At 37.1% G+C, this 27,437-nt stretch overlaps 1 protein-coding gene across 2 annotated transcripts in view; it reads left to right on the forward strand.

The window, feature by feature from the left end:
- Positions 1–27,437, forward strand: part of LOC136034731 (negative elongation factor D-like) — an 83,867-nt gene that overhangs the window by 12,168 nt on the left and 44,262 nt on the right. Inside the window, exons 2-6 of one of the 2 annotated variants that reach the window (XM_065716100.1) lie at positions 3,547–3,936; positions 5,749–5,876; positions 11,838–12,057; positions 14,654–14,917; positions 23,667–23,797. In XM_065716100.1, the coding sequence (XP_065572172.1) occupies positions 5,764–5,876; positions 11,838–12,057; positions 14,654–14,917; positions 23,667–23,797 (728 nt within the window). In that variant the 5' untranslated portion in view covers positions 3,547–3,936; positions 5,749–5,763. The remainder of the gene's footprint in view (positions 1–3,546; positions 3,937–5,748; positions 5,877–11,837; positions 12,058–14,653; positions 14,918–23,666; positions 23,798–27,437) is intronic. The other variant, XM_065716099.1, reaches the window with a different exon arrangement.

Consider the following 27,437-nt stretch of genomic DNA (forward strand, 5'->3'; position numbering starts at 1 on the left):
ATTTGAATGTAATATGCTGACGTCTGCACAGTATACCCTGCGATGTAAAATGTTAGAATGCTTCAAACACCACAAAATTCAACTAGCAGCCAAGAGTCTTGCTGACCATACTTTCTCGCAGAGCACAGAGCTCAATATATATTCTCTTATAATTCAACTGCTGGTATCAAAAGATATACTTCAAGAAATCTGAGCAGATACAAATCATATAAGACAAACCAGCTCCATAGCTCTGTCGATCCCACAGAGTGAGCCAAAAGGAAAAGGGCTAAATAGTTTCGACTGAAAAGCCTGTCTGCTGAAAAAGAAGAAGAAGAAGATAATAAGGCTCCAGGTATTGATAGTGTGGTCAATGTGTTTGTTAAATATGGCAGCTCTGAGGTTAGAAATAGTTATTGAAGATTATGAATATGACTTATGAAAAAGGGGAAGTACCTAGCAATTTTAGGAAAACCTTAATTAAACCACTATATAAATAAGGTGATAAGACTGAGTGTGGTAATTATCAAGGCATTAGTCTGGTCTCTGTAGGTAGCAAATTACTTAGTAATAAGACACTTTTGGACTGAGGGATGCTGTAGACACAGGTTTTAAGAGAAGAACATTGCAGTTTCAGAAAAGGTAGAGGATGTGTCAGCCAAATTTTCGCTCTCAGGCTAATAATTGAGAAGGATCTGAGATATCAAACACCTTTAGTCCTCAATTTTATTGATTATGAACAAGCTTTTGATTTCGTTGATAGAACAGGTTTAGTAAAGGTTTTATTCTTGTATGGTATACCCCTTTATATGGATCATTTTGATGGAGCACAGGAAGCCTTGTCTCAAGAAGCACAGGAAAGGCAATGGGAGACCATGGAATCGAATGGGGAGGGGGAATCCACACCACCCCGCCACCCCCCATATCAAAAGATGAACAAAATGAATGAACTTTTAGAGATTTTGCGAGTTACGGGTAATATAATAGGTCTGAAATAAATGTTAAGAAGAATAAATCACTAAGGCTAGGAATAGGTGAAGATGAATAGTTGACGTTAGGTAACGAAAAGATTGATCAGAGGGACAGCTTCCCTTACCTTGGTAGCATTATTAGCACAGATGGTGGGAACAGTGAAGGTGTTAAAAGTAGAATAGCCATGGCTTAGGGTGTTTTTTTTTTCACAGTTAAAAAACATTGTAATAATAGAAAGATAAGTCAGCAACCCAAGATTAGAATATTGGAAGCTACAGTGATGACAGTGGTCAATTATGGCTTGGAAGTATTAGTGCTCTGAAAAGCAGATGAATATTTACTAGAACAGTAGGCTATACGAAAGTGTGGTTCAATCCCACTTTCTAGGGCAATAATGAGGGAGAGGTTAAGATGGCTAGGGCATGTTCCGTCGATGAAGGATGGCAGATGGCCAAAGACTGTCCTTTTTGGCCATCCGTCTAGGGCTAAATGAAAAGCAGGTCGTCTGCGGTTGGGGTGGGAGGATGTCATAAAAAATTCAAATGAAATGGGAGCTTCCTGGGAGGGTGTACAGAGGGAAGCTTTGAATAAATTGGGATGGAGGAGGACCATGCATAGCTGTGTTGGACTCAGGCAGTTTGGTGCTGTAGTGAGCTGTTAGTAGTTGGTGTAGTAGTATTGAAGATTATAAATATTTTGATGACAAATACTAAATTATTGAAAACATCAGTGCTGGCCTGGAAGTATTATGGTTTCTCTCAATTTTTCATGTGGAGATGTTCTGGCAAAGTTATCTGGGTGCTATTTTCCATGTGTTGATTTCTAGGAAATAATTTCCACCAAATATCTCTGGAGGGATCAAGAAACCGATTAGAGATTAAAGGCTGAATCATCTGCAAGCAATTTTAGAGGTATGGGGGATTCTCAGCAAGGATGGAACTGTTTGGAGGGAATTTGAAGGGGGAAGGTTACTTTATGTTGGATGAAATTACACTGAAAGAGATTTGCGTGAGGGGGAGAGTTACCCCTCCATATATGAAGGGTGTCTCCCTCCTTACCTTGCTTTTTATGCTAAAGTTGACTGTCTTTCCTAGTTTTTTAAGTGCATTTTCTGATACATGGCGAGTTTTTGCTTAGAATAGGAAGCTTTTTTTTAAATACCAACAGCTTTACTGTAAAGAGGAGGGGGCAACCCTTCATATAAGGATTAAATTTTCCAAATTTAATTTGCAAATTTTGTTTTTATTTTTCATGTGTATAGTGAGACAAATTCGAACCCGCATTAGTTGAAAAGTGTCCAAAAATTAAATGAAAAAACAGGGTTTTCAATTGAAAGAAAGGAGCAACATTAAAACTTAAAACGAACAGAAATTATTCCATATATGAAAAGGGGTTGTCCAATCCTCGACGGCCCACTCCTTATGCTAAAGTTTTCATTGTTTTATAAAGTAGGGATGTGATAAAAAGTCAAACTTTCATCTACAGAGTGAGGTGCTGATGAGGGAACAGCACCTCTCATATTTAGAATACTTTTTGTTTGTATTAGGGTTAATTTTTTTTTTCATTTAATTCAAAAAAGAAAAGCCTATTGCTTAAACATAACATTTGTTATTGGGAAATAAAGAGACATTTTTTGGAAGGCGAATTTTCTCTCAGGGAATTTTCAGTGATGGGATGTGGGGGATGCCCCCTATTAAATACTTTGCTCTTTATGCTAAAGTATAACTTTGTATCCCAATCATTTATGAACAAAAACTGATACACAAGGTTAGTTGGATTAGAATAAGATAGCTTTTTGAACATTCTAAACAATGTTAGCAAGAAGAACGAGGTATTGCGAAGGAGTGTCCCCCCTATCGTAATAACTTCTGTTTGTTTAATTTCTAATTTTTGATCCCTACTTTCAGTTGAAAAAAACCTGCTTTTTTTGTTTAATCACGAAGAGGCATAAATAATTCTCAGTAGAAACTATTGAAATGCTGCTGATTTTGAATAGCCAAAAAAGCAAGTAGTTTATTTTTCTTTACCCTGAGGCTTAGCTTAAATATCATTCAGAGAAAATTTGAGATGGTCAGCTGATTTGCCCAGGGATTGATCCCTGTTGCCATAAAGCTAGGCAGCAGGCTAGCCACCTAAGGGCTAAACATCCCCAAAAGGGCTAGTGACTGTTATGAAAACTATACCATAAAATTCAGCATATCAAAGAATTCTGGTGCCAAGATTATAAGTAAAATATTGTATATTTTTTTCTGAGAAGGATGATCACACATACATTTTTATTTACTGTTTTTTTTTGGGGGGGGGAGGGATCATATCAAATCACTCTTCCTAGAATACAAAAATTTTCTGCCTTTTATGATTTAAAAACAACAACAATGGCCCAAAAACGGCCAAGAAGATATAGATTGAAAGTTCTCAGATAGCCAATCAATTTGAAAGTAGAAAAAAATCTGTATAGTGAGCTTACCAGATTCAGAGACAGGATTATTGAGCAGCTGTAAATTTGTTCCCAAAGATGCATGTAGTAAATATAAAATAAATGTTTAATTGAGACATTTATTTAAAAGCTTCATTTAATCAAAATGATTTGTTTAGGCAAGTTGAACCTTGATAGAAAAAAGCCATGTGGTGCATTATTGGGCATCAGCTATTAAGGAGGAGGGATAGCAGAACTCTGATTTTGGGGACGGAAAGCATGCCTGAACTCCCAGAAAGTGTACTCTTGAGCCCAAATTTTCTGACTCTGTTGAACCTTCAAATCATTACTGAGCCATTGCTATACAATTGTTGAAGTCAAATTGAATAAAACAAAACAAACAAACCAGGATTTGAGAAAGCTTTGGATTGCAACGTTGTAATTAACAATCTGCAAGTAAAGAGCAACCCATATCAATGGAAGCCGAAACGTCATTGAATTAAGAAAGTGAAATAAAAAAAACTGGGCTTTGAGAAGGCCTTGGATTGCAGAGTTGATCGTAACAATCTGTAAGTAAAGAGCAGCCCATGTCAATCGAAACCAAATCTCTATAAGAAACGAAATTTTGATTGCAATATTTGCGTCAATAATCTGTTATTTTTGTCTATTCTGCATGTAGGAATTTTCAAATCTATCATTAAAAGCAATTAGCATGCAGAAATGTGTGTAATTTTTGAAATAGAAATTAAATTACTCTGCAAAAAAGGTTTAATCTTGATGAAAACTGTGCAATGAAATTCAATGTTTAGGCTATGAGAACCCTAAAGCGACTTTTTGCAGAGTATGCTATGAAAATTCCATATTTCCAGAGAGGGATGGTCATACATGCAACTATGCATAGTTTTTTGCCATGTGTTATTAATATAAGGTTTATTTGAATAAACATTTAAATATCTGGTGTTATTTTAAGTAACAAAATAGATGCTACTACAAGAAATTGATGCATTCTAGCATATTCGCCTTTGAAATGCTATTTATATGTCATCCCAGTCTCAGTGCCTGTACTGGCATGAAGAATTCTATTTGTTCCTAAACATAACATGAAAATGCATTGTCACTATAGACTATTTATCCAATAAAACTAATGTATATAGAGTTTTGCATAGTTGCATATTATTTATTGGGGTGTTTTCCAATGGATTTTCTTTTGGGGAGGAGGTGTCAAAAAATCATTTCGGCCTATATCATCAAATATTCTATAAAAGATGGCTTGGATGGATTGAGATTTAACCTCTGACTTCCTTTATATCTTGTCTCTTTAAATTAGCAAAAATTTGATGCATAAATTTTTATTGAGAATCAATCACTTTTTTTGAGGGGGGGGGGATCGGTATCCTGAGACTTTCTGGTCTAAAAAAAAAACGATCTAGATAGGTCACGAGTTTGTGAAAAACCGTTAAGAGCCTTAATTTTAGAAAAGAAATTCATTTTGAGTAACATCATATTTACGAGCATATTTCAATTGTATATATGTGTCATTTCCACCTCAGGAGTTGTAGTATTGTTTTTAGTATGTATGAAGCATGAAAAATTACACAAGGAACATAGCTAAGTATAAAGTACCAAATGTAATGAGTCAAATGAAAGCAAAGAAAGACTCTTGAAATATTCATCAGTTTTTTATTCAGCATGATAACTTTGAAAACAATGGCAATTGCAAAACACTTGCTTTATGATTTTTTAAATATTCGAACATTGTTAGTCGAGCATGTTAATATTAGAAACCGAAATCGGATATAATTTGGCTATTGGGGATAAGATATTTGGGCTTAGAAGACTTGTTTTGCTTAAAACCCTTGAAATTTCCAATCAGTTTCTTAATTTTGCACAATAACTATGAAGAAAATGGCTATTACATAAAAAATTCCTTATGACTCTTTAAATATTTGAACATCTATTTGTTTAACATGCCAGTATTAGAAAAATTAAACTAGGTTAAATATAGCTTTGTATAGAATACTACTTGTTTCACAGCAAGGACTCCCTATTGCATATTGTTTTCTTATATAATGAGTAAAACAATGCCTCTAGGATAATCCAACAATCCAAATTTACAATTATCTTAATTTGTTTGAACAAGAATGAATTAAACCGTCAGACATGACAAGATCAAGTGGACAACCCAAAAACGTAAATTCCCAATGGCAGAAAATAGACAACCTGGACAACCAAGGCTAATCCAAGCGGTTAAGGCAAAGGGCATTGAAAAATTATCTGAAATAATGAAAGTTCAAAATGAAGAAAAAAGAAAAATGTGGTTAAAAGATATGCAATACCTATTTCTCACAAAACCTTTGAACGTTATTATTTTTTTTTTTAAGAATGAAGACACTGAAATGGAGGATGGACTGTCTTCTGAAAATTCTGAAGAAGTACGTGAAGAGTGCTTGAAATCCTTCCGAAGTCCTGATTACATTATGGAACCTGGAATTTTCAATGAACTCAAAAGGTTTGCAACTGTTTAGTTTCCTATTCTCAAAAAATTTTGATATTTACGTTCTCAAAAATTTGCTTTTGTGCCTCTTTTTATTTGTGCCTTATGTGTGTATTTGTATGCTACTTTTCAGTTTTATTATGATCAGGTTTATCGGAAACTCGGCCAAGATAATGTTTCTGCAGTTATTTTTTTAAGTTGAATTGTTTTCCAATATCTTCTCATTTGAGACTTTACAACACCTTTAATGAAAGTTAAAGAACAAAATATAGATTGGTATCTTCAGGAAGAAGAAAATAAGTAAATACTAGCTAGCAATCTAGTGCATACACTCCCCTTCCTACCTCAAGCTGTGAAAAGAAACAAAATATACATAAAACACATATTTCCTTAATCTTCAATAGCTATTGAAATACTTTTTCTATAGTTTTTTTTCCTTTCAATGCTAAAAGTTTTAAGGCAGGACGAGCTCTCAAGGAATCTTCCTATACCTCCCTTGTTAAACATTTGGAGTTTGCCTGAAGTTCCTGAATTAGTGATTTTGGCGGTTTTTATTTTAACAGATTTAAAAGAAAATCTGGTGGATATTTTGCTCTGATCAAATTTTAATAAATAAATTTTTATAATATGTGCTTTCTGGCTATATTTGTGTTCCGAAGTAAAAAATTCCCCTCAAAAGACTAGATGCAGCTGTAATCGGAGCGCGTGAGAATGCATAAATTAGACCAAGGGACTAACGACTCGGATTGTTCTTGAGCGATTCAGTGAAGTATTAGTTAGCTGTAACCAGTTTAAACAGAGTCTGGAGAATAAGTAGCGTGCAGACACCAAACTGTCGGTTAATAAATATATATAGAAAATTACAGTGTATGAATAATTACAAGAAGAATTGCTAAGGATAGCGTGCGCCTAATTGTAATTTTGAGTGAGAAGCCCCTTAAGTTCAACCTTCTCATGTTTATTTAGTTGAAGCGACGAATAAAACTGATAACTTTGTCTTTGACCGAGTCCCCGCCTCTGAAAAAGAATTGACTAGGGAGTAAAATGCTTTGACCTCCGCTAGGCCATAAGTTATATTTGCTATTCTAAATATTCTAGTTAGGTCTAAAGAAAGAAGTCAAATCACTTAGCTTTTACTGTTTATTGAAGCCATTAAAAGATGAAAACATTGAAGTTATTAAGTGGATTCGTAATGGGAATTTGTTAGTGAATCTCTTCTAACAGAAACGTCTCCTGGAGAGGAAGGTTCAAAGAGTGAAATAGAACAAGGGCAAAATTGAATGTTGAGGTTGTCATATATCTATTTTCCTTATTAAAGCTAGGTAACAGATTTATGTGGCAATTATGTTGGCCTATTCTGGCAGAAATCTTGAATGTGCAAACTGCTGTGGTTGCCTAGACACTTAGAGATGCAATTGGAAACTGCCATCCTTATAGAAAGCCTCCCCCTGCTCTGGTTCCAATATTCAAAGAGCTTGGAGACGATCGGGCTTATTTCCAAATAAAAATCTTAACAGAAATACTGAGACGAGGAGAATACAGACGGAAGCAACATAGCGACCAAAATTGTAAACTCTGCAACTTTACTGAAGAAACCTTGTACCACCTTCTCTTTGAGTGCAGGGCATTTACTGCTGGAGTTCATAAACTGAATGCCTTAGCTCAAAGTATAAATTTTCACCAGATATTAACCTGATTGCGAATGCACCTTTATTAGCCTCCATTGGAAAAGCATTTTAAAGACAGACAATAATGTCGATAACCTGTTCCTTGGAGGTCTTAACAGAAAAAATGAGACAAGCAGAATACAGACGGAAGCAACATAGCGACCCAAATTGTAAACTCTGCAACTTTACTGAAGAAAACTTGCACCACCTTCTTTTTGAATGCGGGGAATTTACTGCTGCTAGAGCTCATAAACTGAATGCCCTAGCTCGAAGTATAAATTTCCACCAGATATTAACCTGATTGCGATTGCACCTTTACTACCTTCCATTGGAAAAGCATTTTAAAGACAGGCAATGATGTCGATGACCTGTTCTTTGGAGGTCTTAACAGAAATACTGAGACGAGGAGAATACAGACGAAAGCAACATAGTGACCCAAATTGTAAACTCAGCAACTTTACTGAAAAAACCTTGCACCGCCTTCTCTTTGAATGCAGGGTATTTACTGCTGGAGTTCATTATCTGAATGCCCTAGCTCAAAATATAAATTTTGCACCAGATATTAACCTGATTGCGAATGCAACTTTACTAGCTTCCATTGGAAAACTATTTTAAAGACAGGCAATGATGTCGATGACCTGTTCTTTGGAGGTTGATTGATGACTTTGTATTTTTCTTCTTTTTTTCGTGGGAAAAAAATAATTTGTTGATTATTGTTGCAAAATAATTTGTTGATTATTGTTGATTTATTGTTACTTTTTGCAGAAGAGACATAGAGCACAATCAGGAAGACCAGTATCGGTACCATCCAACTTGTAGGCCTTAAATTGCTGGGACTAGGCAGCTCGATTACTTGCACTTTCCACAACTCAATAGCTTATGCATTATGTCACGAAATGTATTTGAATGTTCTATTATGTATTGTGTGCAACGTAATATGTGTATCACGAATTTGAAAATATGCAGCTGGAAGCCAAAAGGAGCCCGTTTAGAATCCTAGGTGGTTTTCTTATAAAGAAGAAGAAGAAGCTTACAAAACTTCAAATAGTGCTATACTTTCGACTGAAATCCGATGTCGTTCTTGTCAACATTGTGCTATTTAAATGGTTACTTAGTTACTTCATTCCCCACTAAGTCGCACTTCCTTCTAAGCAGATGAAACATTCCAGCATATCTTGCTTAAATGCCAGCCCCATTGTGAGAAGACCAATGCACCCTCAATGCAATCCCGAATTCAAACATCCTTCCTTATCATAATAAAATAATATTCAAATAGTCCATTGAAATTCTAAAGAACAGACAAGTTTATTAGTGATGATATTGCTGCTTGAAGTGTTTGTCACCTAATTTATCTTCTTTCTTTAATTGGTCATAACTATACCACAGTACCGTAGCCAGTGCAATAAAGAGGTGGACCTCCCACTTTGTGAAAAAGAAGAAGGACGTAAAGATCAGAGAAAATTCTGTGTTTTGATGCCTGTCCGAAATTTAGCAGTCTCTAGGCTATAAGAATGAATGGTTTATTTGTAAACAGTCTTAAAAAACCAAATACAGACGGAGTACAACAGAAACATGTATAGGAAAGGCAACAAAACACAAGAAAACATCTAGGACGTTTGGTGTACACATGAACATTAATTACTACTGTGGCCCCCTCTCTTAATTTTTCTTTTGTGGAGTGACTTCCATCTGATACTGTCCAGTTCTTTTTCAACGATAATGAGAGTTGTAAAGAAATTATCACTTTTTTTGTTCTGAGAGCTTAGGACTGTAAGGTATTGATGGATAACCTTGCCTTGCTCAATGTGACTTCAGGAGGTGACTCTTCTTCTTTATCCCCCTCATCTTGAAAAGGTAGCTGCTTGGTACAGGTTAAATCTCCATGAATAACACCCTCATCATCCATGAAAACAAATTCCTAAAGGTAAACTCACTAGAGTTTGGCAGAAGTTCCCTCTCTGTCTCTAGTGGGATGAACTCCGTTAAGTCTCGCAACTCTGATGATCATGCAGCGTTTTCTGTTTCCTTAGTAAACCTGCATTATTTTAGGCAGTTATGTAGGTGGCAGAACTGACATTATTCCAGTCTTTATTATGATGATGGAGGTCAAAACTGTTATTTTCACATTATCACCTTTCTTAATTCTATCCAGAAGAAGCTAAATAATCTCTCTCCAATCCAGAGTTTTAAAGTTTTGAACTACACCATGGTCCAATGATTGCAATTTTGATGTTGCGTTGGGTGGTAAGAAAACGTAATTTTATGTGGTCAAATACTGGTTGGTTGTTATGCAAGGTGCAGTTATCTAAAAATAACACAAATGAATGAACAGAAATCAAAAGTTTTCCGATTTAATCCACTCAAGCGAGATATCACAATCCCAGATGGTCCGTTTCCAATTGTTTCCTCTCCAACAATCCTAGGCGTAACATTCACAAGTGACTGCTCGTTTAAGCTGCATGTAGACAATATTGTGAACAATGGTCACTACTCAATCCTTGAGTTTAACAAGTATGTGCAGGTTAGGTTTCTGATCGTCAGCTCCTGCTGGTGTATACAACCTACATCAGGCCTATCTTTGAGCATCGTACAGCTTACATGGCAGTTGAACTAGAAGATGCTCAAAAAACGCGCTACTAAGATAATACACGGACCCCGTTTCAGCAACTATGAAAGTGCCCTTGAACTCTTGAATTTGCCCACCTTATTCGATCGAAGACATGAGCTAATAATGAAACTTGGGAAATCACTATTAGCAAACGAGAAGCTCCGATCCATACTTCCACCATCCGCATCAATCAGCCGACATACTAGGCGATACAACAAACTAGAACCAGTCAAGTGCCGTACGAACAGATTCGCAAACTCCTTTGTACCATTTTTCCTAAGTGCATTTAACAAGTGAATTGAAAGTTTTGCCATGTTTCGTAAGTGTAGCTAACAAGTAACCATTTTGTGATTGTAAAAGTAGCGTGATTTAGCGTTCATTTTTGAGTGCTACGATAGCTCTTTCATTAAATGAATGAAACGCGAATACAATTCGGCGTTTCTCGTATTTATATCATTAGTTTCCAAGATGAGCCAATCATTGAGTAATCATGTCGTTATTCATGCATTTCTGTTTGAACGATAAGATGTGGGAAGTGATTTTACACCTTTGAAACATCAAAGTTTAGAGGATTTCCTATTAGTAGTGGTTTTAACCTTGGAGATCGCTCTATGGTACTGGCCAAAATGACAGTTATCCCACCTTTGGTCAATTTCCCGCCGTGACATTTTTGTCTTTGAATTCTAGGCTGCGACCAGGAAGACATGTATAAAAAGTCTAGTTTTATTAGTTTTGAATGTGTTGCATGGGTCGTAATCTTCCGAAAGCTGTTTCAGTTAATGTAGCTGTTCTGAACAAATGGAACTGTTTATGCTCTCTCTCTCTCTCTCTCTCTCTCTCTCTCTCTCAGCAAATTTTTAAACGTAGTGGCGTGCCGTTTTTTTTTTTAAATCGAGAGCCATCCCTCACTTGCTGAAAATCATTTAATACCAAGAGACTGAATTAAAGACTTTGCTTTTTTGCTCAAAATGAGAGACTTCGTAATTCCGGAAAATTGTTTTAAAAGGGAGCAATAAGGGACTTATATAAGATATATAAGATACAGAAGGGACTAATAATAAATAAGGAGCAATGAGGAGATTTAAAAACTGCCAGAGTAGCTCAGTATTGGATCCGAAATCAGGCCGTAATGCCAAACGGAAGAAGCACATTCTAACCGCGGTCGGATAAACATAAGGAAACTATCCAATAAGTAGGGGGTTGGGACATCACGACGAGCAAGGAGTTTTAAAGATAGGATACTCAGGTTTGCTTGTTTTACCATCTCCTGTGTATGTTTCTTCCACTTCAGGTCATCTGTGAGATATATTGCTAAAAGTTTGATGTCCGTGTTAGTTTCAAGCTGAAAAATTCTGTTAAAGCAAGAGATTAGCTGTCCCCCAGAAAAGAAAAGGCTAATACGAACGAATTTTCGCAGTTGCTGACTATTTTGGCCTCTCCGCTTGGTGTAATAAACCTGCCATGGTTCTATCTGCCTCGCTTGAAACGCTCTTTTCACCCAATTGCAGCTCTGATAAATCATGATTGAACTTGAAGCAATCTAATTCATCATCTCCCAACTCACCTGTCATAGCTAAGAAAAAAGTGGAGGGCCTAAAATTGTCCTTTGCGGAACTCCACAGTAGTTCCCTGGCACCTCACGAAATCTTTAGAGGAAATATTTTTTCTTCAAACAATGTTTGATGAATGTTTTCGTTGCAGATATTTCATAGCTGGTGGTGATCCTGAGCAGGTTATAGATTTGCTTTCAAAAAATTACATGGCAACAGCCCAGATGGCTAATCTAATGGCTGAATGGCTCATTTTAGCCGGGACTAATATTGCTGATGTTCAAAGCATGGTTGAAAATCATATGAAAGAGCTTGTTCTTAAGAGTTTCGACCCTAAGAAAGCCGACAAGATTTTTTCTGAGGACGGGGAGGTGAGATTCTCCTTTTGAGATTTGTCATGTGGTAGCATAAGTAGGTATTCAAATGCCAACGCGCAAGGAGGAAATTATACTACTCTGTTATTTCCCATGTGCTTGACTCGCATTTTTTCATATAATATTTTCGACAGAAAAATTAGATTTTTATTTTGATTCACTCTTCGTTTTTTTCTCTTTTTTATGGGTTTCACCGACTAACTGCAAATATTCCAGCTGAGCACTGGATAATTACATCCAAAAATAAAGAAAATAACAAGAATAGGCTAGTACGGAAATGAAATTTTCCGATAAATGTCTAAGTTTTGAACAATGCTTTTTTTGTAGTTTCATTGAAAAATGTTTTTTTTTTTCGTGTTTTTATAGAACAAAAAAAATACTACACCCCCCTTCCCCTCTTAGATATAAAAGATACATTGGCCCTCCTGCTAAGCTTTTGGGAATTAACATCACTGTTGATGATGCTTGTTGAATCAAATAGTTATTTAAGATTTTATGTTCTAATTATATTTGATAATTTAATCTCAGACACTTCATGTATTATAATTTTTATTTTTCTACTAAATTTATTTTGAATTGAAAAAGTTAATGTTTGTACTAGTTCACATATTAAATTGTTGTTGTTTATTTAAGTTTAAGAAGATGCATGAATATTCAAAAGTAAATTTACTTATGAAAAAAGGGCTCATTATTAGTATGTATGGCTATATATATTTGTTTTATAATATACTTATGTTGTGGGAATAAAAATCTTAATAACAACAACAACTTAATAAAAATTGCTAACTAATCGCTATTTCGTTTTGTGGATCTTTGACCCATTTTGATCCGAAATGGGAAAAATAAATAATTTATGTCATAATTTAATGTCACGTTTAACGTCATAATTATCTGATTTTCCAAAAGTAAACTTGGACTCCCCTACCAAATTCGGCTCTTGGGATGTCTCATGTTCTGTCAATTTTGCACTCAAAATTGTCACAATAAAAAGGGAGAACTTAGTTTTCGGAACCCATATTGGACGCTTTGTCTAAATATATTCCTTCGCGTAAAGAGATTTCTAAGGGATAACCTCTCCTCCTGTCCATGGTGATCTAAAATTTCAATATCATGGTATAGGAACGTCTTTAATTTGTGGCTTCAGACACATCTTCTCCGTAGAAAAGTCCAATGCCGCCTCCCTCACCCTTTAATGCTTTGTGCGCAACTACTTAACACTGCTCAAACATGAGCTGTGGAAGATAGAAACGGACAGAAGTGGAAGATTCTCTCAGAAACGGGATATTTGCATACGTAGCTCATAAGCAATTTCACTTCCTTTGCTTATCTTATAGTTTTTCCCCGAGATCATTTGACCCTAATTGGCACAAATGTGCTTTTTCAAAATAGTTGTTGTTTCCATTGTTAAACTTGATTTGTACTTTAACTTTTTGCTGCCGTTAACGTTATGACAAATAAAAAACATACTCATTGAAATTTATATTTGCTCAAAATCTTATCAAACTATGTTTTTAGTTGCTTTTCCATTGTGTTTTACTGAAAAGATTTACACTTTACTTATCTTCTTCTAGAATGAACAGGTTAAATACTATAAGTGACTCAAGCTAAAATTTAGTATTTGTACATCGGATAAACTTTACTACCCCAAAATAGATCAGATGAAACTATAAAGAACAAATATGTTAGTACTAATTTCTAGGATTTAGTTCGGCCTAGAGAAGATTCAATTAAAGAATGATTCCCTCCCTTATGATAGCTAAAAGCAATATATTGAGAACCTTAAGCAAAAATAATCCCAAAATTCGACCAAGGCATGAAATACTAGTTTTTTGCTCATCTAACTTCTGAATTAGCACTTGGCCTAATTCTGGCATGCCTTCAATCAAACCACAGCCTATATAGACACCAGTTGCGCAATTTTTTTTTAAAGCAACACATTGCTATCGTCGGGACATCGATGGTAGATCCAAGATCTTTCCGTTCTGATTGGCTGTGGGAGTGCCAGAGGTTGATAGAGCCAAGATATTTCTGCGCTGATTGACTGTGGGAGCGCCGGAGGTTAACGCCTATGTGTGTTGAGATCCTTCCATAGGCAAGATACAACTCCGCGCAACTGAGTCTATATAGGCTGTGAACCAAACTAAACCTGCATGATTCGTTTCCTTAACTCTCCACCACCGCAGCACCAACTGCGTTTTCTCTTGAATATTTACTCTCTATTTGAGCAGAAAACATATTTTGATGTGCTTAAAAAACAGAAATAAAAACAAAAACGAATCGACCATGGTAGAATTGCAGCAAGTCATGAAGTTAATCCTGACACAGTAGGAAACCAGGAAGTAAAATCGTAGTAAGAATAAACTTACCACACACTTCACATGCTACTCCTGCTGTCAATAATTGCGATCTCCCGTACGATCCATTGCTGATCAAGTATTTTCTCAGGTCTGAAAAGAAATAAAAATTAATGATTGGTTTGCTTTTTCTCGAGGTCACATTGCGTCTTGGCTAAAGCCATGTCGGTTAAGTTGTGCAAATGGTTTTAAAAACATAGTTTTAAATGATTTTTATCTCTACTAGATTTTTTTTATAGACACCATCATGGCTAACTGAAATTATTGGACATCCAACTTGGCGATCATTAATATACCGACTCGCAGAAGAATATCCCGACTGTTTAATTTTAAATTTCACGATAAAACTTATATCTGATGCGGGTTTTCAAAGTGAAATCACCAGTATTTCTACTGCAGCTCAGCAAATTGAAGTGTTTAGCAGGATTCTTAAAACCTCAATATCCTCGTATCTGGAAAGCAGTGATGATGATGAAAAGTCAAAGCTTATTGAAGATTGTGCAGTAAGTCTACTGTTCAGTGCTTTTTTTATTTAGCCTGTATGTGTATGTGTACTAGCCTACTGAAAAGGCCTTGACGTAGTCTATGATCGCATACTAAAATTTATTGTGTCCTTTTTTAGGAACTGAAAGTAATAATAAAAATAAAGATTCAATTTGTGACAAAAATATGAAAATTCTCCAAATCTCAAGCATGAAGCAATAAAATATTACACATGGGAAAAAATGCCATTGGCTTCTTCTTAGCTCTAACCTAGTAAAGAACATACCATGTTGTCAATAACAGCTTCTCTAAAAAAAAAAATCACTTGTCGTAGAAAATTGTATCTTATTTTAGTGCTATCACTCTTACCCAAGCTGTTTTTTAAAGTAATATTCCAACATTTGTTAAATGGTAAAATCAATCTTTCTTTTCTGAATTTATTGCAGAAGGAACATGGTGGCATTTCAGAGAATCCGGGAACAGTGCCACTCAAATATGACCTCATAACACAGAGGGGGGGGGGGCTCCGACTGTTGAAAAGATAAGTGTGGTAGATTATCTTGTCAAAAAGAATACGTATGTTCTATCAGATTGTTTAGAAGATACAGTTTTTTTTTTCAAAAATCGTTATCTATTTGAATATTACCTTGAATCAAATAATAAGCATGTAGATGTAAAAAATAGCTTTCAAATAAGCCTTTAAACATCTCTATATGAAGTTTCAGTTGCCCACTATTATTATTATTATTAGGACTTATGGACCCAGTATCAGTGGGTCGTGGCTTAGGCCTTCAAGGCCCATTGCGCCTAAACCCCAAAAACTATACTGTATTTATGGTTGGGGCAACCAATGATGGGTTCGGCCTCCCCACCCTTACCATATACCGTCCCAGCTGTCGGTTTTCTCCTTCACTCACTATGTCCTCCAGCTTAACAATAGTATTGTCAAATATCTCTAGCCGTTGTCTAATCCTAGCTGGACATTCTTCTATCAGATGGCTTCTTGTTTCCACAGTGGCCATCTTGCATTTTTGGCATAATGGGGATTCATCCCTCCCTATTCGGGGAAGAAGTTTCCCAAAATTTCCAATTCCTGTTATGGCTTCTGTAACCATTCTCGTCTCGGACCTATTCAGTCGTAGGAAATGTTTAGTCAGGGTGGCGTTTAATTTGGGAGTAATTCTTTCGTTTCCTTACATCCCACCTTCATATGCCAATTTTGTTCCGCTCTCTCATTGCTCCAACCCTTCACCGTGGCCTTGCAGCAACTCTGAGAAATCGGGATTAAAGGTTCTGGACCATAATATCTTAGTGATGTCCCAGCCTCTCCGGCTTCAGCTGCCATCTCATTGCCCTTTATTCCAGGGGGCCCTGGGACCCACACCAAAGTAATTTGGTTTCTTTTGGATGCCAATCTTTTCAGGGCTTCGTAGCATTCCAATTCTCTGTTTGCCGGCTCTTTACATTCTGAAGAGCCTTAAGGCATGCTTGATTGTCAGTTAAGATACATATATCTTTACCTGTACTTCGCATTTCCAACAATCTTCCGGTTGCTCTTTCTATTCAGAACATTTCAGCTTGAAAAAACGTGTAGCAAATTTTCCCGCGTGATAACTAATTGCCTCCTGGTCCACATCAGGAATTTTCTAATATATTATTACTTTTGCCCCCAATTTTCGATCAAAGAGCGAACCATCATTATAACATATTATCGCGTTACTTTATTGGAGTAGTTCTATTGGAGTTTCCTTTCTGTCATTCATGACAATTTGAAATTGCCTCCCCGGAATTATTTTTGGGATAACATTACATATTTAGGCTTCTGGAGCTTCACGCACTGAAGTAATGAGCTACAGATGCCAACATGATCTTTACTTTTCCCATTTCGTATCTGCTGTGTTTGGCTCCTGTGACCGTTTATCCGTAATCTGACAGCACTTTTTACTGCTTTTTTTTCTCCAGACAATTTTCTACGAGTAGAAGTCCCAAGATAAAGTCCATGGATGCTGTAGCAGTTCCATGATATGCTGATGTAATTATTAGGCATTCTAGCCTTTGCACTCTTATCAATGGGGTTATGTGGCTCGTAATTCGAGTTGAATTGACCCAAATCCCTATTCCACAGGACAGAATCGGCCTAATTACATATAATAATGTAAATTCACTTGTTGTCAAAAAGTATATCTTATTTTAGTGCTATCCCTCTTACCCAAGCTGATTTTTAAAGTAATGCTCCAACATTTATTGAATGGTAAAATCAACCTTTATTTTTAGAATTTATTGTAGAAGGAACACGGTGACATTTCAGAGAATCTGGCCGTGGTTTCACTCAAATCTGATCTCACAACCCAGAGAACTGACTGTTGAAAATATACATGTGTTACATTATCTTGTCAAAAATGTCATCTATTTGAATATTACCTTGAATCATAATAAGTATATATATATATATATATATATATATATATATATATATATATATGCTAGCTGTTGGGGGGGGCGCTTCGCGCCCCCCAAGCTCCCCCGCGCGCGTAAGTCGTTACGCGCCATATTAGTTACGCGCCATTGTGGTTGTGTCCCTGTGTCCCACCTGTGAATAGATATATATCTATATATATAAAAATAAGTTGTCTGTGTGTGGATCTGTGGATCAGGTGACGTCATGTTTCTGTGTCGGCTGACGTCATGAAAGTAGTTGTCAGGTGACGTCATTCACCATGCATGGCCAAAGGAAGGTGCACAAAGCAATATCCTCGACTTTTAGTACCCAAAACAATTACTGGCAATGATGGTTACCCACAATATAGAAGAAGATCTACTGAAGATGGCGGTAAAACAGCAATAATAAAGAAGCGTAACGGTACCACCATCGAAGTAGATAACCAGTGGGTTGTTCCATATTCCCCATTATTATCAAAAACATTTAATGCACACATAAACGTTGAATACTGTAACTCCGTAAAGGCAATCAAATACATATGTAAATACGTCAACAAAGGCAGTGACATGGCAGTTTTTGGCTTGCAGTCCGAAATCAAAGATTTCGATGAAATCGTAGAATATCAGGCTGGAAGATACATAAGCAGTAATGAAGCTGTTTGGCGAATTCTTTCATTTCCGATACATGAACGTAGTCCAGCTGTTGTTCACTTAGCGGTACATTTACAGAATGGTCAACGTGTTTATTTCACGGAAACCAACGTGCAACAAAGAGTCCTGAATCCACCGGATACAACATTAACAGCTTTTTTTTCGCTTTGCAAAAATGATTCTTTTGCAAAAAAACTGCTGTATACTGAAGTGCCTTCGTATTACACGTGGAATACTAAAAATAAAGTATTTGAACGTCGAAAATAGGGTAAGTCAGTCGACGGCCAACCTACCATCTTCAAAGATACCACGATAGGAAGACTCTACACCGTTCACCCCAATCAACATGAATGCTTCTTTCTACGCCTGCTTTTGGTGAATGTACCCGGTCCGACATCCTTTGAGTATTTGAGGACTGTAAATGGTACTATACATGACACTTACCGTAGTGCATGCCAAGCTCTGAATTTATTGGAGAATGACCAACACTGGGATAACTGCATCAATGACGCGTGCGAAACGTCAACCCCAAGTCAAATTCGTGCATTGTTTGGCATCATTTTAACAACTTGCTCTCCATCAGCTCCTACAGAGTTATGGGAAAAATATAAGTCAAAAATGTCCAAAGATATACTTCATCGAAAACAGTTAGAGACGTCAGATATGACTTTTGATTTTACATCAGAAATTTATAACTACACTTTAGTTGTTATAGAAGATTTGTGCGTAAGTATGGCAAACAAACCTCTTCAGGATTTGGGAATGCCTTCACCTAACCGTATCGCTGCTGTTTCGACATGTGTAGAATTGGATCGTGAACAAAGTTACAGTACGAGTGATCTATTGTCGTATGTACAAAATAACATTTCCAAGTTAACGTCGGAACAAAAAGACATTTATGATACGATAATGCATTGTGTCGATAACAACGTTGGAGAAATTTTCTTTTTGGATGCGCCAGGAGGTACTGGTAAAACGTTTATGATAAAACTGATTCTGGCATCAATTCGATCAAAAAATGATATAGCGTTGGCAATTGCGTCGTCCGGAATAGCCGCAACATTGCTGCCTGGTGGAAGAACTGCTCATTCCGCTTTGAAATTGCCTCTGAACTTGCATTCTACAGAAACTCCCACGTGCAATATTTCCAAATCATCTGGGATGGGTAAAGTATTGCAGCAATGCAAACTTATTATTTGGGATGAGTGCAAAATGGCACACAAAAAATCGCTCGAGGCTCTGGATCAATGCTTGAAAGATTTGCGAGGGAAGTCGAAACCCTTTGGCAGCACCTTAACATTGCTTGCGGGAGATTTCAGGCAAACATTACCTATAATACCTAGATCAACTCCTGCAGACGAAATGAATGCTTGCCTGAAAAATTCTAATTTATGGGCACACGTAAAAACATTAAAATTAACTACAAATATGCGTGTCCGATTGCAAAACGATGACTCTGGTCAAACATTTTCAGATCAATTGCTGGCAATGGGAAACGGAAAGCTCCCAGTAGACTCAATTTCAGGACGTATACAACTACCTGCTGATTTCTGTAATTTAGTGACGTCCAAAAATGAATTGATTGAAAAAGTATTTCCGAATATTCTAAAAAATTATAAAAATAATAAATGGCTAAGTGAAAGAGCGATTCTCGCACCCAAAAATATAGACGTCCACGAAATCAACAATATTGTTTTGACCAAGATTCAAGACCAGGCAGTCCTTTACAAGTCAGTCGACACAGTTTTGGAACCAAATGAAGCGGTTAATTATCCATCTGAATTTTTAAATTCCATAGATCTTTCAGGGTTTCCACCACACGTGCTACAACTAAAAATAGGCGTACCAATAATACTTTTAAGAAATATAAACCCACCAAAGCTTTGCAATGGCACTCGACTTGCCGTAAAAAAAACAATGGAAAACCTAATAGAGGCCACAATCTTGACAGGGCCTTTTGAGGGTGAGGCTGTTCTTATTCCTCGCATTCCCATGATTCCAACGGATCTGCCTTTTCAATTTAAAAGATTGCAATTCCCAATTCGATTAGCATTTGCAATCACCATTAACAAAGCTCAAGGTCAATCATTAGAAAAATGTGGTATTGATCTTAATACTGATTGTTTTTCCCATGGACAATTGTACGTTGCATGTTCGAGGGTCGGTAAACCTGACAATCTATTTATATGCAGCGACAATTGGACAGCGAAGAATGTTGTATATTCGCAAGTTTTACGCAGTTAATTTGTATTTTGGAACCAAATGAAGCGGTTAATTATCCATCTGAATTTTTAAATTCCATAGATCCTTCAGGGTTTCCACCACACGTGCTACAACTAAAAATAGGCGTACCAATAATACTTTTAAGAAATATCAACCCACCAAAGCTTTGCAATGGCACGCGACTTGCCGTAAAAAAAAACAATGGAAAACCTAATAGAGGCCACAATCTTGACAGGGCCTTATGAGGGTGAGGCTGTTCTTATTCCTCGCATTCCCATGATTCCAACGGATCTGCTTTTTCAATTTAAAAGATTGCAATTCCCAATTCGATTAGCATTTGCAACCACCATCAACAAAGCTCAAGGGCAATCACTAGAAAAATGCGGTATAGATCTTAATACAGATTGCTTTACCAATGTACAATTGTATGTTGCATCTTTGAGGGTCGGTAAACCTGACAATCTATTTATACGCACAGACAATGGGACAGCGAAGACTGTTGTATATTCACAAGTTTTACGTAGTTAATTTGTATTGTATCTATCTATCTATCTATCTATATAAAAACGAGTTGTGTGTATGCATGTTTGTTTGTTTGTAAAAAGAGCGTTTGCATATGACGTCATTATTAGTACATACGGCTTTGTATATGGACAGACAATGGGAAAGTCAAGAATGTTTTATATTCGCAATTTTTACGTAGTTTGAAACACATATATAAATCTATCTATATTCACAGGTGGGACACAGGGACACAACTACAATGGCGCATAACTAATATGGCGCGTAATGACTTACGCGCGCGGGGGGGGCTTGGGGGGGCGCGAAGCGCCCCACCAACTAGGTGTTGGGGTGGCGCGAAGCGCCACCCCAACAGCTAGTATATATATATATATATATATATATATATATATATATATATATATGTTTTTAACTACGTAAAACATGCGAATATACAACATTCTTCGCTGTCCCATTGTGTCCCGGTCGTCATTTCTGTCCCGGTATCCCAGTTTGTAATTTCTCTTTGAGTGTCCCGGTCGTCATTTATATTCCCTGTGTCCCGGTGTCCCGGTCGTCATTTGTGTCCCGGTCTGTAATTTCTATTAGAACAATCCCTTTGTCCCGGTCGTCATTTATATATCCCGCCTGTGCCCCCGGCGTCCCCGTTGTAGTTGTGTCCCTATGTCCCGGTCGTCATTTATATTCCCTGTGTCCCGGTCGTGATTTTTGTCCGGGTGTACCAGTCTGTAATTTCTCTTTTAGGTTCCCGGTCGTCATTTATATTCCCTGTGTCCCGGTCGTCATTTGTGTCCCGGTGCACCCGGTATGTAATTTCATCAGTTGACAAACATGACGTCAGTCGACAAACAACTTCATGGCGCATACAGCTCAATCCTTATAATGACGTCAGTCGACAAACATGACGTCAGTCGACACACAAACATGACGTCACCCGACACACACACAGACACACAGACAACTTATTTTTATATCTAGATATATATAAAAATAAGTTGTTAAGCAATTCTTAACAACTGAGCGTTTCGCTTATGAAGAATAATATCTCGAGGTAAAAACTGATCACCGACCATAACGATTGCCACTTCGTCGATAGTTGGAGCATTGTATCTACGCACATGTTGGCCAGGAGGCGTTTCGTATGCGGAAATAACAATTTTATGCGTATCAGTAGGCATCAAATCGATGGCTGTTTTGAACAGACGCACTAAATTATTATTTTCATGGAAAAGATGTTGCAATTGGGAAACGATTGTCCTTTCAACGTTGGGAGGAATTTCGCAACGTGCATTCAATTCAGAATTTCTATCACTGATGAAGTACAATTGTAAAAATTTTTGATTCTCGCCTGAGAATGGTAGAAGGGACCCTGCTCTATGATAAATTTGCCCTTTTACTTTGAAAGTAGGCATAAATTGATCTTGATTTTCGATTTGGGCAACAGACGACGTCATTTGGAAACATGAGTTATATTTTCTGATCTGTGATAAAAAAAAACGCTTAGATTCTGACGAAGTTCCAGTAAGCAAAGTCTTCAGTGGCTCTGGTGGTGCAGCCAATAGAGGAAGTTTAACTTTTCCTGAGGCGCAACACATTCCCATTGTTTCACCATTGAATTTCAAGGCCTTGCAATAGGGACAAATTTTAGACATAGTCCCGATTTGAACACATCTACTCAAGCTATAATCATCGACTGGGCTGTACCTGAATGCCAGGCGATAACTTTCAGGTTGCTCTGATTCCTCGGCACGCTTTCTTTTCTTACTTTCTCTATGAGCAGCAAGCCTGATTTCTTGCTGTTCTTGTGATTCCTCGGTACGCCTTCTTTTTTCACCTTCTCTTTTAGCAGCAAGTCTGGTTTCATGTTGCTCTGGTAGTTCCTCGGCCCGCCTTCTTTTTTCGCTTTCTCTTTTAGCAGCAAGTCTGGTTTCGCGTTGCTCTGGTAGTTCCTCGGCACGCCTTCTTTTTTCACTTTCGCTTTTAGCAGCAAGTCTGGTTTCATGTTGCTCTGGTAGTTCCTCGGCACGCCTTCTTTTTTCACTTTCTCTTTTAGCAGCAAGTCTGGTTTCGCGTTGCTCTGGTAGTTCCTCGGCACGCCTTCTTTTTTCACTTTCTCTTTTAGCAGCAAGTCTGGTTTCGCGTTGCTCTGGTAGTTCCTCGGCAAGCCTTCTTTTTTCACTTTCTCTTTTAGCAGCAAGTCTGGTTTCGCGTTGCTCTGGTAGTTCCTCTTCCTCGGCACGCTTTCTTTTCTTACTTTCTCTATCAGCAGCAAGTTTTTTGGCATAGACTCTTTGAGCATCTTCCTCGGCTGTTGCCATTGTAAGTTCATCTGTCATTTTACAGTTAAACATTAATAGATTTCTCCGTGAACGAATGTCTTAAATACCTTTAATGACGTCACCGTCATAACAAACATGACGACAACTGACTACCTTTAATGACGTCATCGTCATAACAAACGACGACAACTAACTTCATGACGTCAGTCGACACACAAACATGACGTCACTCGACACACACACACACACACAGACAACTTATTTATATATATATAGATAAATATATATATATATATATATATATATATATATATATATATATATATATATATATATATATATATATATATATATATGTAAAAAGTAGCTTTCAAATAAGCCCTTAAACATCAATTAAGCCATTATTAATTTATAACGTGCTTTTAGGCTTATTCACAGTGAGATTTTAGCAGCTCTGATATTCCAATCTTTCTAGAGCATGGCATTAGGTGATGCTAGTGGCCAGGTTTAGAAGTTAAACCTCGATTGTCATGGGTTTTGAGTTTAACTGAGCTCAAATTTTTAGAATTGATTATATCTATATAATATTAAAATCTGATTTTGATGATGTGTATGCAAATTGTCATTTTCTAGTAGGGTATATTGTATTTTCTAGAAAATTGCATGCCATGGGAAACATACTTTCATATTTAGTCAATTACTGCTTCACGTTTTGTCCCAAGAGCCAAAAGGAGGTTCCACAATTTGTAGACTATCTGAAGAGATAACTCGAGCTGCTTTGAAAGAGTAAGTTTCCTTTTGTTGTTATTTTCTTTCTTTACTTCTGTCTTGTAATTGCTGAAAAAAAAAACGCCGTCAATCTTTGCTAATGTATGTAGTAAAACTCAAACAATGACTATGACTAAGCTATTCTCTTCTACGCTTAAGGATGCACCCAAGGGTCGTTTTTATGGGACTTGGTATTTACCAGGTGACATATAGCGATCGCAAATTCTGTCGGTCTGTTGGTCCCGGTTTTGCTAGTTTAGGCTTTTCCAGATAAGCTAGGACGATGAGATTTGGCTGGCCTATCAGGGACCAGACCAGATTAAATTAGAAATAGTTTTTTTCCTGATTCAACCATCCGGGGGGAGTTGGGGGACAGTTAATTCGGAAAAATTAAAAAAATGAGATATTTTTAACTCACGAACAGGTGATCTGATCTTTATGAAATTTGACATTAGAAGGATATCGTGTCTCAGAGCTCTTATTTAAAATCCCGATCAGATCCGGTGACATTGGGGGGGGGGGTAGGAGGGGAAACCTAAAATCATGGAAAACGCTTAGAATGGAGGGATCGGAGTGAAACTTGGTGGGAAGAGTAAGCACAAGTCCAAGATACGTGATTGACATAACCGGAACAAATCCGCTCTCTTTGGGGGAGTTGGGGGAAGGGCTAATTTTGAAAAATTAGGTATCTTTAACTTATGAAGGAGTGATCGGATCTTAATAAAATTTCATATTTAGAAGCACCTCGTAACTCAGATCTCTTATTTTAAATACCGACCGGATCCAGTGTCATTGGGGGGAGTTGGGTGGGGGACCGGAAATCTTGGAAAAGGCTTAGAGTGGAAAGATCAGGATGAAACTTGGTGGGAAGTATAAGCACAAGTCCAAGATACGTGACTGACATAACTGGATTTGATCCGCTCTCTTTGGGGAAGTTGGGGGGGAGGTAATTCGGAAAAATCTCTATTTGCAACTTACGAATGGGTGATCAGATCTTAATGAAATTTGATATTTAGAAGGATCTTGTGCTTCAGAGCTCTTATTTTAAATCCTGATCAGATCCGGTGACAGTGGGACAGTTGGAGGGGGAAACCAGAAATCTTGGAAAACGTGAAAATTAAGGTGTCTTTATCTTACGAATGGGTGATCAGATCTTAATGAAACTTTATATATATATATATATATATATATATATATATATATATATATATATATATATATATATATATATATATATATATATATATATATATATATACTAGCTGTTGGGGTGGCGCTTGGCGCCACCCCAACACCTAGTTGGTGGGGGCGCTTCGCGCCCCCCAAGCCCCCCCCCCCCCTCCCGCGCGTAAGTCGTTACGCGCCATTGTAGTTGTGTCCCTGTGTCCCACCTGTGAATATATGTGTCCCACCTGTGGGACAGTTGGAGGGGGAAACCGGAAATCTTGGAAAACGTGAAAATTAAGGTGTCTTTATCTTACGAATGGGTGATCAGATCTTAATGAAACTTTATATATATTTATATATATATATATATATATATATATATATATATATATATATATATACATATATATATATATATCTATATATATAAAAATAAGTTGTCTGTGGATGTGTCTGTCTGTCTGTCTGTCGAGTGACGTCATGTCATCATGTCGTCATGTTGTCATGAAGTTAGTTGTCATGTTTGTTATGACGATGACGTCATTAAAAGTATTTAAGAAAATCGTTCAAAGACAAATTTTTAATTGTAAGAAGATCGTGGACAGATCAATTTATGTCTACTTTCAAAGTAAAAGGGCAAATTTATCATAAAGCAGGGTCCCTTCTACCATTCTCAGGCGAGAATCATAAATTTTTACAATTGTACTTCATCAGTGATAGAAATTCTGAATTGAATGCACGTTGCGAAATTTCTCCCAACGTTGAAAGGACAATCGTTTCCCAATTGCAACATCTTTTCCACGAAAATAATATTTTAGTGCGTCTGTTCAAAACAGCCATCGATTTGATGCCTACTGATACGCACAAAATTGTTATTTCCGCTGACAAAACGCCTCCTGGCCAACATGTGCGTAGATACAATGCTCCAACTATCGACGAAGTGGCAATCGTTATGGTCGGTGATCAGTTTTTACCTCGAGATATTATTCTTCATAAGCGAAACGCTCAGTTGGTAATAATTGCTGAAACTCATCGATGCTACGATGTTCTACAATATCCTATCATTTTTTGGGATGGAGCCGACGGCTATCACTTTAATATTAAATTGATGAATCCAGCCACTAACAAAGAAATGAATAAGAAATGCAGTGCAATGCATTATTATTCCTATAGACTAATGATTCGGCAGGATGAAGAGAATTATATTTTAAAATGCCGTCAATTGTTTCACCAATATGTCGTTGATATGTATGCTAAAATTGAATCAGAACGTTTGCTATATATCCGCCTGAATCAGACCAAGCTCCGCTCTGAACAATACATTCATTTGCGAGATGCAGTTGTAAATGACGGTAATACCACAAACGTTGGAAGATTAACGATTTTACCTTCGTCATATGCTGGCAGTCCCCGTCATATGCATGAATATGCTCAAGATGCTATTGCGTATGTTCGTCTCTATGGTCGTCCAGATTTATTTATTACATTTACATGTAATCAATCTTGGGACGAGATACAGCAGCTTTTACTTCAAGGACAATCGGCGGTTCATAGACATGACATTACGGCCCGTGTCTTCCGGCCAAAGTTGAAATCACTGATAAACTACATAGTAAAATTTGGAGTGTTTGGGTCAGTGCGATGCTGGATGTACTCAGTGGAATGGCAAAAACGAGGTTTGCCACACGCACATATACTAATCTGGCTACATAATAAAATTACGTCTAACGAAATTGATGATGTGATTTCCGCTGAAATACCTGATGAAAATGTGGATAAGGTGTTATATGATATTGTTGTAAAAAATATGATACATGGACCTTGCGGTGCATTGAACGAAAATTCACCATGCATGGCCAAAGGAAGGTGCACAAAGCAATATCCACGACTTTTAGTATCCAACATAATTACTGACAATGATGGTTACCCACAATATAGAAGAAGATCTACTGAAGATGGTGGTAAAACAGCAATAATAAAGAAGCGTAACGGTACCACCATCGAAGTAGATAACCAGTGGGTTGTTCCACATTCCCCATTATTATCAAAAACATTAAATGCACACATAAACGTTGAATACTGTAACTCCGTAAAGGCAATCAAAAACATATGTAAATACGTCAACAAAGGCAGTGACATGGCAGTTTTTGGCTTGCAGTCCGAAATCAAAGATATCGACGAAATCGCACAATATCAGGCTGGAAGATACATAAGCAGTAATGAAGCTGTTTGGCGAATTCTTTCATTTCCGATACATGAACGTAGTCCAGCTGTTGTTCACTTAGCGGTACATTTACAGAATGGTCAACGTGTTTATTTCTCGGACACCGACGTGCAACTGTCAAAACTGCTGTATACTGAAGTGCCTTCGTATTACACGTGGAATACTAAAAATAAAGTATTTGAACGTCGAAAACAGGGTAAGTCAGTTGACGGCCAACCTACCATCTTCAAAGATACCACGATAGGAAGACTCTACACCGTTCACCCC

Source organism: Artemia franciscana, chromosome 13 (assembly GCF_032884065.1).
Source record: "Artemia franciscana chromosome 13, ASM3288406v1, whole genome shotgun sequence".
NCBI classification, from domain to species: Eukaryota; Metazoa; Arthropoda; class Branchiopoda; order Anostraca; family Artemiidae; genus Artemia; species Artemia franciscana.